This window comes from Nomascus leucogenys, chromosome 9, assembly GCF_006542625.1.
Source record: "Nomascus leucogenys isolate Asia chromosome 9, Asia_NLE_v1, whole genome shotgun sequence".
Taxonomy (NCBI): domain Eukaryota; kingdom Metazoa; phylum Chordata; class Mammalia; order Primates; family Hylobatidae; genus Nomascus; species Nomascus leucogenys.
This window is the reverse complement of record NC_044389.1, coordinates 101,411,167-101,423,957: the sequence shown is the minus strand read 5'-3', so window position 1 is coordinate 101,423,957 and position 12,791 is coordinate 101,411,167. Positions and strand designations below refer to the sequence as shown.

General features: G+C 49.8%; 1 protein-coding gene across 9 annotated transcripts in view; it reads left to right on the top strand.

Moving 5' to 3' along the window:
- PHYH (phytanoyl-CoA 2-hydroxylase) overlaps positions 1–11,184 on the top strand; it is a 73,818-nt gene extending 62,634 nt beyond the window's left edge. Inside the window, exons 9-14 of one of the 9 annotated variants that reach the window (XR_004031764.1) lie at positions 1,091–1,163; positions 1,670–1,799; positions 2,189–2,254; positions 2,356–2,451; positions 6,257–6,355; positions 10,747–11,184. Coding sequence is in view for 6 of the 9 variants with exons in the window: in XM_030819280.1 (XP_030675140.1) it covers positions 1,091–1,163; positions 2,189–2,254; positions 2,356–2,451; positions 6,257–6,355; positions 7,323–7,612 (624 nt within the window). In the remaining 3 variants the exon portion in view is untranslated. Of the gene's footprint in view, positions 1–1,090; positions 1,164–1,231; positions 1,800–2,188; positions 2,255–2,355; positions 2,452–6,256; positions 6,356–7,322; positions 7,683–10,454; positions 10,651–10,746 lie in introns of those variants that run through there. The other 8 variants (XR_004031763.1, XR_004031762.1, XM_030819277.1 and 5 more) reach the window with 8 other exon arrangements.
- Positions 11,185–12,791: the final 1,607 nt, after the last annotated feature.

Here is a 12,791-nt window from a genome sequence, read left to right as displayed (position 1 = left end):
TCTCGGCTCACTGCAACCTCTGCCTTCTGGGTCCAAGCGATTCTCCTGCCTCAGCCTCCTGAGTAACCGGGATTACAGGTTCATGCCACCGTTCCCAGCTAATTTTTGTATTTTTAGTAGAGATGGGGTTTTGCCATATTGGCCAGGCTGGTCTGGAACTCCTGGCCTCAAATGATCCACCCGCCTCAGCCTCCCAAAGTGCTGAGATTACAGGAATGAGCCACCACGCCTGACTGAAAGTCTTTCTTTTTTTAAATAGACATGGGGGTCTTGCTATGTTGCCCAGGCTTGTCTCCAACTCCTGGCCTCAAGTGATCCTCCTGCCTCAGCCTCCCAAAGGGCTGGGATTCCAGGCGTGAGCCACTTTGCTCAGCCAACATGAAAGTCTTATAAGAGGGGAGCTTCAGGTAGGTATGGGCTGAGTTCTACGTCTAGTGATGGTTCCCATTAGAAAAACGTTAAACAATGCCCGAAGGCTGACAGCAAAAAGTTGATGATGGTTCCTAATAAAGGCACCATCAGGAACACATCTCCAAAGGGACTGAGCTCCGATGGCCATGTTGGTATTGATTTCATTAGCGGTCCCATTTCTGGGAACCCATTTCCTCCCCTACATGGAGTATGATGTGTGTCATCCTAGAGACGCAGGATTAGCTGTGGAGCTTTTCAGATACCTGCCCTCCTCCCCTTCCACTGTGGAAGGTGATTGACTCTCTTGCTGTTTTTAATTTTTACATTTTTATTTTATTTTATTTTATATGTATTTATTTTTTTGAGACAGAGTCTCGCTCTGTCACCCCAGCTGGAGTGTAGTGGCGTGGTCTTGGCTCACTGCAACCTCTGCCTCCCGGGTTCAAGTGATTCTCCTGCCTCAGCCTCCTGAGTGGCTGGGATTACAGATGCCCGCCATTATGCCTGGCTAATTTTTTTTTGTATTTTTAATAGAGACAGGGTTTCACCATATTGGCCAGGCTGGTCTCGAACTCCTGACCTCAGGTGATCTGCCTGCCTCGGCCTCCCAAAGTGTGGGGGTTCCAGGCGTGAGCCACTGCGGGAAGGCGATTGACTCTTGGCCTTGCTGTCTTTAAAGGGCTCTGGGACCTGCGGCCCCAGGGGTTTGTGTTTGGCTTGGCAGCGAGCATCGGCTGGGAGCAGTGCATCAGGTAAGGTGTTCTCTGGTAGCTGTCAGCATGACTCACACGTCTGTGTGTCACCCTGATGGGTATTCCAGTCATTATGAGCCGTGCTTGCTTGACATTTAGATCAAAACTCTCCCATTGAGCCCCTCTTCCTCCTTGCCCCCACCCATGCTTCAACCCTGAGGACCGGGGCCCTAACGTCCCTGGAGCAGGTGCCAGGACCTCCTTGACACAGCCCTTGGCCTCTGGAACCCTGACTGTTAGGATGAGCCCTTCCCAGCAGCAGATCCCCAGACACGGACATTGGAAAGGTCACTCTGAGACCGTCCCACCCAGGGCCCTAACTACAAGCTCTGCTCCTGGAGACATTTGCCAGGTGCCAAAAACATCTCCAGTGCTCCGTCCAGGAGCAGCCAATAGAGAGGGCAGCCCGGCCCCCTCTTCCTCTCCCCCAGTGGCATCCCAGCCTCCTGCCTCTCTCTTCCCTCCCCCGCCTTCCTCCCTCTTGCCTGGGCTGCCTGCCTCAGAAGTGGGGACCCAGGAGGGTGCAGGACGCCTGGTCTGCCCTGTGGGTCCTGGACGGAGCCCCTACCTCTGCAAAGATGACTTGGAGACAGGCCGTCCTGCTGTCTTGCTTCTCCGCCGTGGTGCTGCTGTCTAGTGAGTACGGGAGGGTCAAGGAGGAGGGTGTTAGTTACACGGTAAGGGATGCTTGCCATGCACAGGTAAGGCTGCTCAGGTGATGCAGGTAGAAAGGGGTATGCTTATTGTTAAGGGGTGTGTGTGTGTGTGTGTGTGTGTGTGTGTGTGTGTAGGACACAATGTAATACAGAAAAAAAAAAAATAAACAAAATAGAAAAAAAAAACCCAAGCCAATCTGCTTGGTGGGTTCCTGGGGAGATTGGCTCTGCAGCTGGTATGTGAGAAACCACGGGCCCCTTTCCAGGCCCTGGCAGGATGCTTAGCCTGGAAAGCAGGATGGGGGCTCAGCTCAGGGTCTGGGCTCCCCCTCTGACACTGCAGCCTCACTCTGTGCCCTTGTCCTGCAGTGCTGAGAGAGGCAACCTGTGCATCTGTGGGGACCACGCAGGCGGCGGGAGAAGAGGCGAGTGAAGGTGAGTGCAGGGGCCTCCCACGGGGCAGGGCAGGTGCAGCCAGTGAAGCAGCAGCCCCGACACCCCCACGCTGCTGGTGACAGGCCTCTCCTGGGTTTCAGATGCAAAACAGAAGATTTTCATGCAGGAATCAGATGCCTCGAATTTCCTCAAGAGGCGCGGCAAGCGGTCCCCCAAGTCCCGAAATGAGGTCAATGGTAAGGATACTGGAGGGACCCCCCCCCGCCATCACCACCTCTGCTCGCACCGCCCGGCTCCTCCTCTCCCACAGTCAGCTGGGCAGCAGGATGCAGCCGGGCACCGAGGGCTCACCCCAGGGTATCAAAGGGACTGCAGCTCTGAATGAGAAATTACACCCTATTTCCTGACCGTAGGTTGTATATTGGATTGAATACTTTGTCAGGGTAAGTAGGCCCCACCTCTGCAAAGATGACTTGGAGACAGGTCCTCTTGTCCTGCTTCTTGGCCATGATGCTACATTAAATGCACCTAACAGGGATAAGATGCATTAGATTTCAGAAAGGTGTAGAGAGGGAAACCTATGTTCTGGTCTGAAGGGGACCCACACATTAGTGTGCGCTTTGCGGGGACTGGCCCAGCACAGCTTCTGTACAAGAGCAACAGCATCGCACATGGGGAAGGCACAGGACACTGGGTGCTGAGAAATGTGGGTTTGGGGACAGCTGTGCTGCTAAGTGGCCTTGGCTACTTCCTCCCTCTGGTCCTAATTTCCTTATTTATAAGCCTCTGAAAGAGCTATGTTCAGCCAGCAGAGTTTTTTTTTTTTAAGTTTTCGTTTTCAACGCATTGGGGTAAGCCTGTCTGCTGCACAGCCTGCTGTAGGGCCTGTGGAGCCCCGGCTTCAGGGTCCTCATGCCCTTCACCTGCCAACCCCTGAGGGCATTTGAGTTTCTACTCCTGAACCTGCTTCTTCCAAGACGATGAGCTCAGACCGTATCGCCCGAGTCTCTGGCTCGAGTCTTTCATCCTCATGCCTCTGCGTGAATGAACTCTTTGTATTCTTCAGGGCACTCAGCAAGGTGACTTGCTTGGTAAAAATAACAGGACTGTTTTCAAATGATGGGAAGAACAGAGATAGAAATGCTTGGAGATGAAATTTCTTTTTTTAAAAAAAATTGGATGAGTATAACCATGCTAGGAACTAGGCCTCATACAACTTGAGATTTAAAAGTTGGCCAGCGTCAAGAAGCACTGAAAGGTTGGGAGGGGGGCTGGACTGTTTTTGATCAAATTGGGAGAAGCAATCTTCTGGCAGACTTCCAGGGGAAGCAGGCATGATTTTAGGCCGGGCAAATAGCTTCTGTCCTTTTTTGAGATGGAGTTCACTCTGTCGCCTAGGCTGGAGTACAGTGGCAGGATCTTGGCTCACTGCAACCTCCACCTCTCAGGTTCAGGTGATTCTCCTGCCTCAGCCTCCCAAGTAGCTGGGATTACAGGCGCCTGCCACCACGCCTGGCTAATTTTTGTAGAGACGGAATTTTGCCATGATGGCCAGGCTAGTCTCGAACTCCTGACCTCCGGTGACCCACCTGCCTCGGCCTCTTAAAGTGCTGAGATTACAGGCATGAGCCACTGTGCATGGCCTCTTCTGTCCTCTTAAGCTGACTCCAAACAATGAGCTACACCATTTAGCCTGAAGTGCCTCACCTCGGACAGAAGCTCAGTGTGTCAATTAGTCATGGGAGATGCAGGACAGCCTGGTGAACACCCAGGATTGTGCATGAATGCGTCTGCTGTCATCTAGTCAACTCCTGTGGGTGGCAGGAGGGCAGTGCCCAGTGATCCCTCAGGTTGGATAAACGGCAGGTGACAGACACTTCAATCAACTTGAATTTGGAATCAGGAGACAGGCATCTGACATCTCTAAGCCTCTGGGATAAAGGTGAAGGTTACTTTAGGGTGAAAAGAGAGTGTGATGAATGCGTGTTCTTGAGAAGGAACGTACACAATGCACAGAATGACGCATAGTATAAAATTACTATCTTGTCCTGAGGATTAAATTGTTCTTATTCATTACCTCAAAGCTGCAGTTTGTGGCACCTCTGAAAAGGCCACTTGGGAAGATTGTTTCCTGTCCCAAGTACACAGGGGACAGAGAATGCTTCTTTAGGAATAGGCAGTGACTTACTAAGTACCTGCTTCCTAAACCTTAAGCCTCTGCACCTCCCATAACGGCTTTCTGGCACTTGGAGCAACATCAGGACCCACAGTGGGTGGGAAGAGGGAAGCTGAGCCAGCAGTGGCGTGTGGGAGCCTGGTGCCCTAGCTCTGCGCCAACCTGACGTGTGACCTCTGTTAGGTCATGCACGTCTCTGGGCCTGAATCCCCTCTGAGAAATGTGCGGATGCCGAGTGAGAGGTGGGGCATGGCTATGGATGGGATAACCAACCCCTCTGCCAGACTCAAGTTTCCTGCAACTAAGTAGGTAACGGCAGACGTTTGGGAAGAAACATTCCAGACATCTGGAATCTGCACTAAGCCCAGTTCACAGCTAACTTGATTTTTAATCTGAGTTAATTTAATAGAAAAGTAACAGAAATAACTAGTATTTATATAATTCATTAATTAATGTAAGCGTCTTACTTCCAAGAAGGATTTGAGATGGTTTCTATTTGTTTGTTTGTTTATTTATTTATTTTGAGACAGAGTCTCGCTCTGTTGCCCAGGCTGGAGTGCAGTGGCGCAATCTCAACCTCCACCTCCCCGGTTCAAGCAATTCTCCTGCCTCAGCCTCCCAAGTAGCTGGGATTATAGGCACCTGCCACCACACCCGGCTAATTTTTGTATTTTTAGTAGAGTTGGGGTTTTGCCATGTTGGCCAGGCTGGCCTTGAACTCCTCACCTCAAGCAATCCGCCCGCCTCGGACTCCCAAAGTGCTGGGATTACAGGCGTGAGCCACCGCACCTGGCCTGAAATGGTTTCCAATATTATCATTTTGCAAAGACTTTTCGCTGTTTCTCCCAGCACCTCTGTAACGTGGGTTGGGGGTAGGGAACCATGACTTTCCCCAGTTTCTCTGCTTCCTTCATCACCCCCCAACCTCCGTCTTGCACTTCAGAGTTGACGGGGCAAAAAAACAGTACCTCCGTCTCCCCCATTTGGTGTGAGGGGAATCCCAGCGTGAGACTGTGAGGCATGCTGAGCGACCGGTTCTTCCTGCCCTAGACGTGGCCTCCCTGGCTTCATGGGTTTCTCCAGTTGAAGCTCGTGTTGGGGGAAATACGTGAAAGTAGAGAGCTTTATATCGTTTCCTCCAGATAACCGGGAATTTTTATTCCAACAGCTGTAATGCTTTGTAAAACTTGTCTTACATCTTTCTCCTTATTGAACTATAGGTCTCTTAAGCAGAGGGAAGGATTTTATTTTATTTTATTTTATTTTTTTGAGACAGGGTCTCACTCTGTTGCCTAAGGTGGAGTGCAGCAGTACAATCATAGCTCACTGCAGCCTTGAACTCCCAGCCTCAAGCAACCCTCCTGCTTCAGCCTCCCTAGTAGCTAAGCTCACAGGCGTGAGCCACCATACCTGGCTGGAGGGACAGAATCTTTCTTACTCGGCTTTTTAATTCCAGTGCTTAGCCTACATCCTAGCCGTGATAAGTGCTCGAAAATGTTGAATGGATGTGAGATGAAGTTGGATTGTTCCTTTACAGAATTCATTTCTGATCATGGGGTTTCTGGTTTCCAAGTGGCCTGGTATACTTGGATACACCACCAACTTTATAATCAGAGCTAAATCACTTTACTCTTTGGGGCCTCTGTCTTCTCATCTGCAAATGAGGCAGCTGGATCAGACAATCACCTTCAAGTTTTAAAGTCTATGTCAGGAGTAAATAATTTCAGGGGAGTCTCCAACCACAATCCCCCACAAACCACTCATCCCCCAACCAGATGTGACTTCTCAGATGACCTGTGCTCCCTTAAGTGTGTGCCCCTAAGTGTCCTCATTCTTGAGGGGCAACTCTTCTTTTCCTTTCACAGCGGAAAACAGGCAGAAGCTTCGGGCTGATGAGCTGCGGAGAGAATATTACGAGGAACAAAGGAATGAATTTGAGAACTTCGTGGAGGAACAAAACGATGGTAAGAGCTCTTCAGCCAGTGTCTTCAGGGAGGTGGAGCGTTGGGAGGAAATCACATGGTTTGCTTTCTCTCCTTCTACCCAGCTTTTTTTTTTTTTTCTTTTTTTGAGATGAAGTCTTGCTCTGTTGCCTGGGCTGGCATGCAGTGGTGCGATCTTGGCTCACTGCAACCTCCACCTCCCAAATTCAAGCGATTCTCCTGCCTCAGCCTCCGGAGTAGCTGGGATTACAGATGCCCCTAGCTAATTTTTGTATATTTAGTAAAGACAGGGCTTTGCCATGTTGGCCAGGCTGGTATTGAACTTTTAATTGGAGGAGGGAAGAAAGGGAAGGTCTACTTTCAATTCATATCCACGAGAGCCTTGTAAAGAAGGGAGGGCCGGGGGCAGTGGCTCATGCCTGTAATCCCAGCACTTTGGGAGGCCGAGGCGGGTGGATCACCTGAGGTCAGGAGTTTGAGACCAGCCTGGCCAACATGGCAAAACCCCATCTCTACTAAAAATACAAAAATTAGCTGGGCGTGGTGGCGGGTGCCTGTAATCCCAGCTACTTGGGAGGCTGAGGCTGGAGAATTGCTTGAACTTGGGAGGTAGGGGTTGCAGTGAGCGGAGATTGTGCCACTTCACTCCAGCCTGGGCAACAAGAGCGAAACTCCATCTCAAAAAAAATAAATAAAATAAAATAAAAAGAAGGGAGAAAAATGGCTACACAGAACTTGAGAAGGTGTGGAAGGGGACAGAATACCCTTATTTCCGTTGGTTTGTTGGCTGTGGGGATGGGGCAACTGTTTGCTAACTGTGTGGATATAAAACTCCTTTCCCTCCCTCTTCCTGTTTGGGCATCACCGCGCTGGTCTGTGTTCTCCGTCTAAGCACCAAAACTTAGGCTTAGCTCTGGTAGGATCGTATTGGGCAGATTCCACACTCACTCACATGTGCCTTATATTCATGTGAATGTCCTGGCTCCAGGTCCTACTCCATCCTGGAAAATCAAGGCCTTCATTGACCTATTCAGTGTACTCAGCATCTTTACTGACTGGCAGAAGCAAACCAGGAAAACTGAACTCAGAAAACAGCTTGCTTTCTACCCTCTCACCCCACCCGCAGCATCAACATCTACAGCCTATCTTCAGGCTCCAACTCATCCAAAAGCATCAGATCCCCTGAAAATTTTTATATGGTTTTCTTGTAGCTTTATGCTTCTCCTATTTGTATCCTTTTCGCTAAGCCTTGGTCTTTTCCTTACTAGCAAAAAATAAAGAGTAGGAAAGGCCCAGGGAGGCCAGGAGTTTTGAGGGGCTGAGGTGGGCGGATCACTTGAGGTCAGGAGTTTGAGACTAGCCTAGCCAACATGGTGAAACCCCGTCTCTACTAAAAATAACTAAAAATTAGCCAGGCATGATGGTGCACACCTGTAGTCTCAGCTACTTGGGAGGCTGAGGCAGGTGAATTGCTTGAAACTTGGAGGCGGAGCTTGCAGTGAGCCGAGATCGCACCACCGCACTCCAGCCTGGGCAACAGAGCAAGACTCCGTCTCAAAAAAAAAAAGAAAAAGGCCCAGACCAGAGAGCCCAGTGTCTCTGGCCAGGCAATCCACACCCCTCAACCCCTCGGCAGACAGGGTTCCTGTCTGCTCTTAGAAAGTGCTGGCTGTGGCCGGGCACGGTGGCTCACGCTTGTAATCCTAGCACTTTGGGAGGCCGAGGCGGGCGGATCACGAGGTCAGGAGATCGAGACCACGGTGAAACCCCATCTCTACTAAAAATACAAAAAAATTAGCCGGGCGTGGTGGCGGGCGCCTGTAGTCTCAGCTACTCGGAGAGGCTGAGGCAGGAGAATGGCGTGAACCCGGGAGGCGGAACTTGCAGTGAGCCGAGATCGCGCCAATGCACTCCAGCCTGGGTGACAGAGCGAGACTTCGTCTCAAAAAAAAAAAAAAAAAAGTGCTGGCTGTGCCAGGGCTCAGTGGAGGATGGTGCGGCTGGGCACACGGATAGAGGATGCTCTGTCTTTGAGCCACAGCCTCCCACGGAGTGGGATTTAATTTTGCTGTGAAGTACCCTCAAGGGTCACCCACAGCAAACATCCTTAGGACCGTATAATGGGGATCACACCAGCATACCAGAGAGTGTGTGTGTGTGTGTGTGTGTGTGTGTGTGTATTTCTTTTCCTTTTTTATTTTTTTTTTTTTGAGACAGAGTCTCATTCTGTCGCCCAGGCTGGAGTGCAGTGGCATGATCTCAGCTCACCGCAAAATCCCGCTCCGAGTTCAAGCGATTCTCCTGTCTCAGCCTCCCAAGTAGCTGGGATTACAGGTGTGCACCGCTATGCCCAGCTAATTTTTGTGTTTTGGGTAGACACGGGGATTTACTATGTTGACCAGGCTGGTCACGAACTCCTGACATCAAGTAATCTGCCCATGTCAGTCTCCCAAAGTGCTGGGATTACTGGCGTGGGCCATCGCACCTAACCCTGTTTGTTTATTTATTTGGTCTTTCTCCAAATTTCAAGATTGTAATGCTCCTGAGGAAAATCACCTGGTACCTCCTGCGTGCACGTGAACTTGGACGTGAGCCCCAGTTTAGGTCGCCTTTGTTGGAGAGAGTCGACTCTTTCAGTTCTCCTGGCTGTTTGCTCTGATGGGTTGGGGAGGCAGCACCCTCGGGAGGCAGCACCCTCAGAAGGCATCTCTTGGTGAAAAGGAAACCACCCCTGGGTCAGGTGCTGCAGGCTGTGCCCATTGCCCTGCAGGTGCACCTGGCTGAGCCCTGCAAACAGGTGCTGGGCTTGGATCCTGGCAAATCAAACTTTCTTAGGAACATACTGGGAAAACTTCAGGCCATCACAGCTTGGAAGCACACACTTCTGCTAGAGATGTGTTTATCATGGTGGGCAGCTTGGGGAGAAGCATTTAAAAGTTGAGAATGTGGCCTTCAAAATTCCTTCAGTGTGATTTTGACTCATACTATTAAAATAGCATTTTATTTTGAGCAGTTTTAAATGTTTTAGGTCCAAAGTTCTAGCATATAGATGGAAAAACATTCACTGTTTTCCCTTTCTTGATGAATTCAGGATGCAGGTTTGGGCACCTGCAGGTCCTCTTACAGGATAGGAAGACAGGAGACCCTAGGTCTCGCCCACACACATGGAGAAAACACAGGCCTTTGGGGAATGCAGTTCTAGAAGCTGTTGTCCTTGAGCCCTTGCTCTGCCAGGCACTGTAAGTGGTCACCTAATCCTCACGAACTGCCTCTGAGACAGGTTTTGTAATTTCCAGCTCATGTTTCAAAAATTGAGGGTCAGGCTGGGCACCGTGGCTCACCTGTAATCCCAGCACTTTGGGAGGCCAAAGTGGGAGCATTGCTTGAAGCCAGGAGTTCAAGACCAGCTTGGGCAACTAAGTGAGGCCCTGTCTCTACAAAAGAAAAAAAAATTTTCAATTAAAAAACATAAGCTGGGCATGGTGGCATGTGCCTGTAGTCCCAGCTACACTGGAGGCTGAGGCAGCAGGATGGCTTCGGCCCAGGAGTTCGAGACCAGCCTGAGCAACATAGAAAATGAGAAAATTAACTTGGCTGGTGGCATGTGCCTGTAGTCCCAGCTACTTGGGTGTTTGAGAGAGGATCACTTTATCCTGGGGAGTTCAAGGCTAGAGTGACTACGATCATGCCACTGCACTCCAGCCTGGGCAACAGAGCAAGACCCTGTCTCAAAAAAAAAAAAAAAAAAGGTCCACAACAAAAATAAAAAACTGAGGCTTAGAAAGGATACGTGTATACCCAAGGAGACGAGGCTAGTAGAGAGCCCTAGCATTGGAGCCCCAAGGCTTATTTGCCAGCAAATCTCCTGTTCTTATAAATCAAGGATGAGCAAATGCATAGAGGTCTTGGAGAGCTTCTTTGATCCAGGAATTGGCCCTGAAAATTAATTCAGAACAGTATGGAGGAAAAAAATACTCCAAGTCGACAATGATTTCCTTCACGTTTTCAAGGCATGGTTTGTAGTCCCTTATTTTTCTTGCATGTCCTTCCAATAGCCCATTCCTGCTACTGTGTTGTTACTTTTTCGTCTTGTGTCTTGGTTGTTATGTCTTTGAAACAGGGCTGCATAAGCCTCTGCCCTCCTACCCTGGCTGTGCAGGCAGAAGAGCCTGAGATGCCCAGCCCTGGTCTACACCTGCCTGTGACCTTCGCCCATCTGGGCCTGACTTATATACAAGGCCTGTCAACTCACATGCTCTGGATCCTCACCAGTCCTGGCCTTGTCTCACCAGGGCTCACAAACACTCTCAGTGCAGGTCACCACAGGGCAGGGGTTTGGCTGATGGCTGCTGGGCTCAGTGGCAGGTCAGAGTCCCCCTGTCCTAACAGGTGGCTTTGTCTTTCCTCCCCAGAGCAGGAAGAGAGGAGCCGGGAGGCTGTGGAGCAGTGGCGCCAGTGGCACTATGACGGCCTGCACCCATCCTATCTCTACAACCGCCACCACATCTGATCCCATCCTGAAGCCAGCCAAGAAGACGAAGCTTGTAGCACACATTGGCATCCCCGTGTTCCAGCAATCTTTCCCATGCAAACCGGCCCTTCAGAAGGTCTCAGCTTGGGGTCTGCAGTGGCCAGCAGCTCTGGAAAATACACATGCCTTTCCTTCCAGTGTATGTAAGTGCCCTGGCTTTCACCTCTTTGCAGACCATCTTCTGAGGTGAGCAACTGCCTGCGGGGCCTCCTAGCACCATACCTACAGTGGCTTCCCCTGGCTTCATTCCCAAGCAAAAGCGTCACAGTCAAGAATCACATGTTTGCTTATGGCTTACAAATAAAAACGCTGAATCAATCACGTGTATTATCTTCTCAAATCTCCAACCGAGGGGTGCCATGCTGTCTTCCCTGAGCGATGATGTGATTCTTGCTGACCCAGGTGTTTGAAAGCTTGAACTTGAGGAGCATTGCCCACTCTTCTCAATATGCCCCATGCGCCATTGAATATGCTAGAGTTGACTCACCCAGTCATCTATCAGTGTGATCGATTTCTGGACATGAAACGCTGGGTCATAACATATATATATGTGTGTGTGTGTGTGTGTGTGTATTTTTTTTTTTTTTGAGGCAGGGTCTCACTCTGTCACCCAGGCTGCAGTGCAGTGGCAAGATCATGGCTCACTGCAGCCCCGACCTTCCAGGCTTAGGTGATCCTCCCACTTCATTGTCCCAAGTATCTGGGGCTATAGGCACGCACCACCACGCCCAGCTAGTTTTTGTATTTTCAGGAGAAACAGGGTCTTGCCATGTTGTCCAGGCTGATCTTGAACACTTGAGCTCAAGCAATCCACTCACCTTGGCCTTCCAAAGTGCTGGATTACAGGCGAGCCACTGCACCCAGCCGACTTCTACATATTTTAAACTGGCTAAATCGAATTTCTCTTTGAAGAGGTTGTGTGCTTCCTTTCATGCGCGTCCGTGTGAAGAGACCACCAAACAGGCTTTGTGTGAGCAACAAGGCTGTTTATTTCACCTGGGTGCAGGTGGGCTGAGTCCGAAAAGAGAGTCAGCAAAGGGTGGTGGATTATCATTAGTTCTTACAGGTTTGGGGATAGGCGGTGAAGTTAAGAGCAATGTTTTGTGGGCAGGGGTGGATCTCACAAAGTACATTCTCAAGGGTGGGGAGAATTACAAAGAATCTTCTTAAGGGTGGGGGAGATTACAAAGTACATTGATCAGTTAGGGTGGGGCAGAAACAAATCACAATGGTGGAATGTCATCAGTTAAGGCTATTTTTACTTCTTTTGTGGATCTTCGGTTACTTCAGGCCATCTGGATGTATACGTGCAAGTCACAGGGGATGCAATGGCTTGGCCTGGGCTCAGAGGCCTGACATTCCTGCCTTCTTATATTAATAAGAAAAATAAAATACTGTTGAAGTGTTGGGGCGACTAAAATTTTGGGGGGATGGTATGGAGAGAGAATGGGCGATGTTTCTCAGGACTGCTTCAAGCGGGATTAGGGGCGGTGTGGGAACCTAGAGTGGGAGAGATTAAGCCGAAGGGAGGTCTTGTGGTAAGGGGTGATATTGTGGAGATGTTAGAAGAAACATTTGTCGTACAGAGTGATTGGTGATGGCCTGGATATGGTTTTGGATGAATTCAGAAACTAGATGCAATAAGAGAAGGAAAAAACAGGTATAAAAGGTCTAAGAATTGAGAGGACCTAGGACATCTGATTAGAGAGTGCCTAAGGAGATTCAGCATAGTCCTGCCAGCAAAGATTATTTATTTACTTCAAGAGTTTAGAGTGGCGGTTTGGGGATAACACCAGGAGATATCAGCTGCGATGGCTTGGACAAACGGTGTAAACCGGCAGTGTAAACAAGAGCAGGGCATGTATGAGTAGTTGAGAACGGTGAATAGGAGTATGACTAGACAGAAGATGGTAGGGATGACAAGTT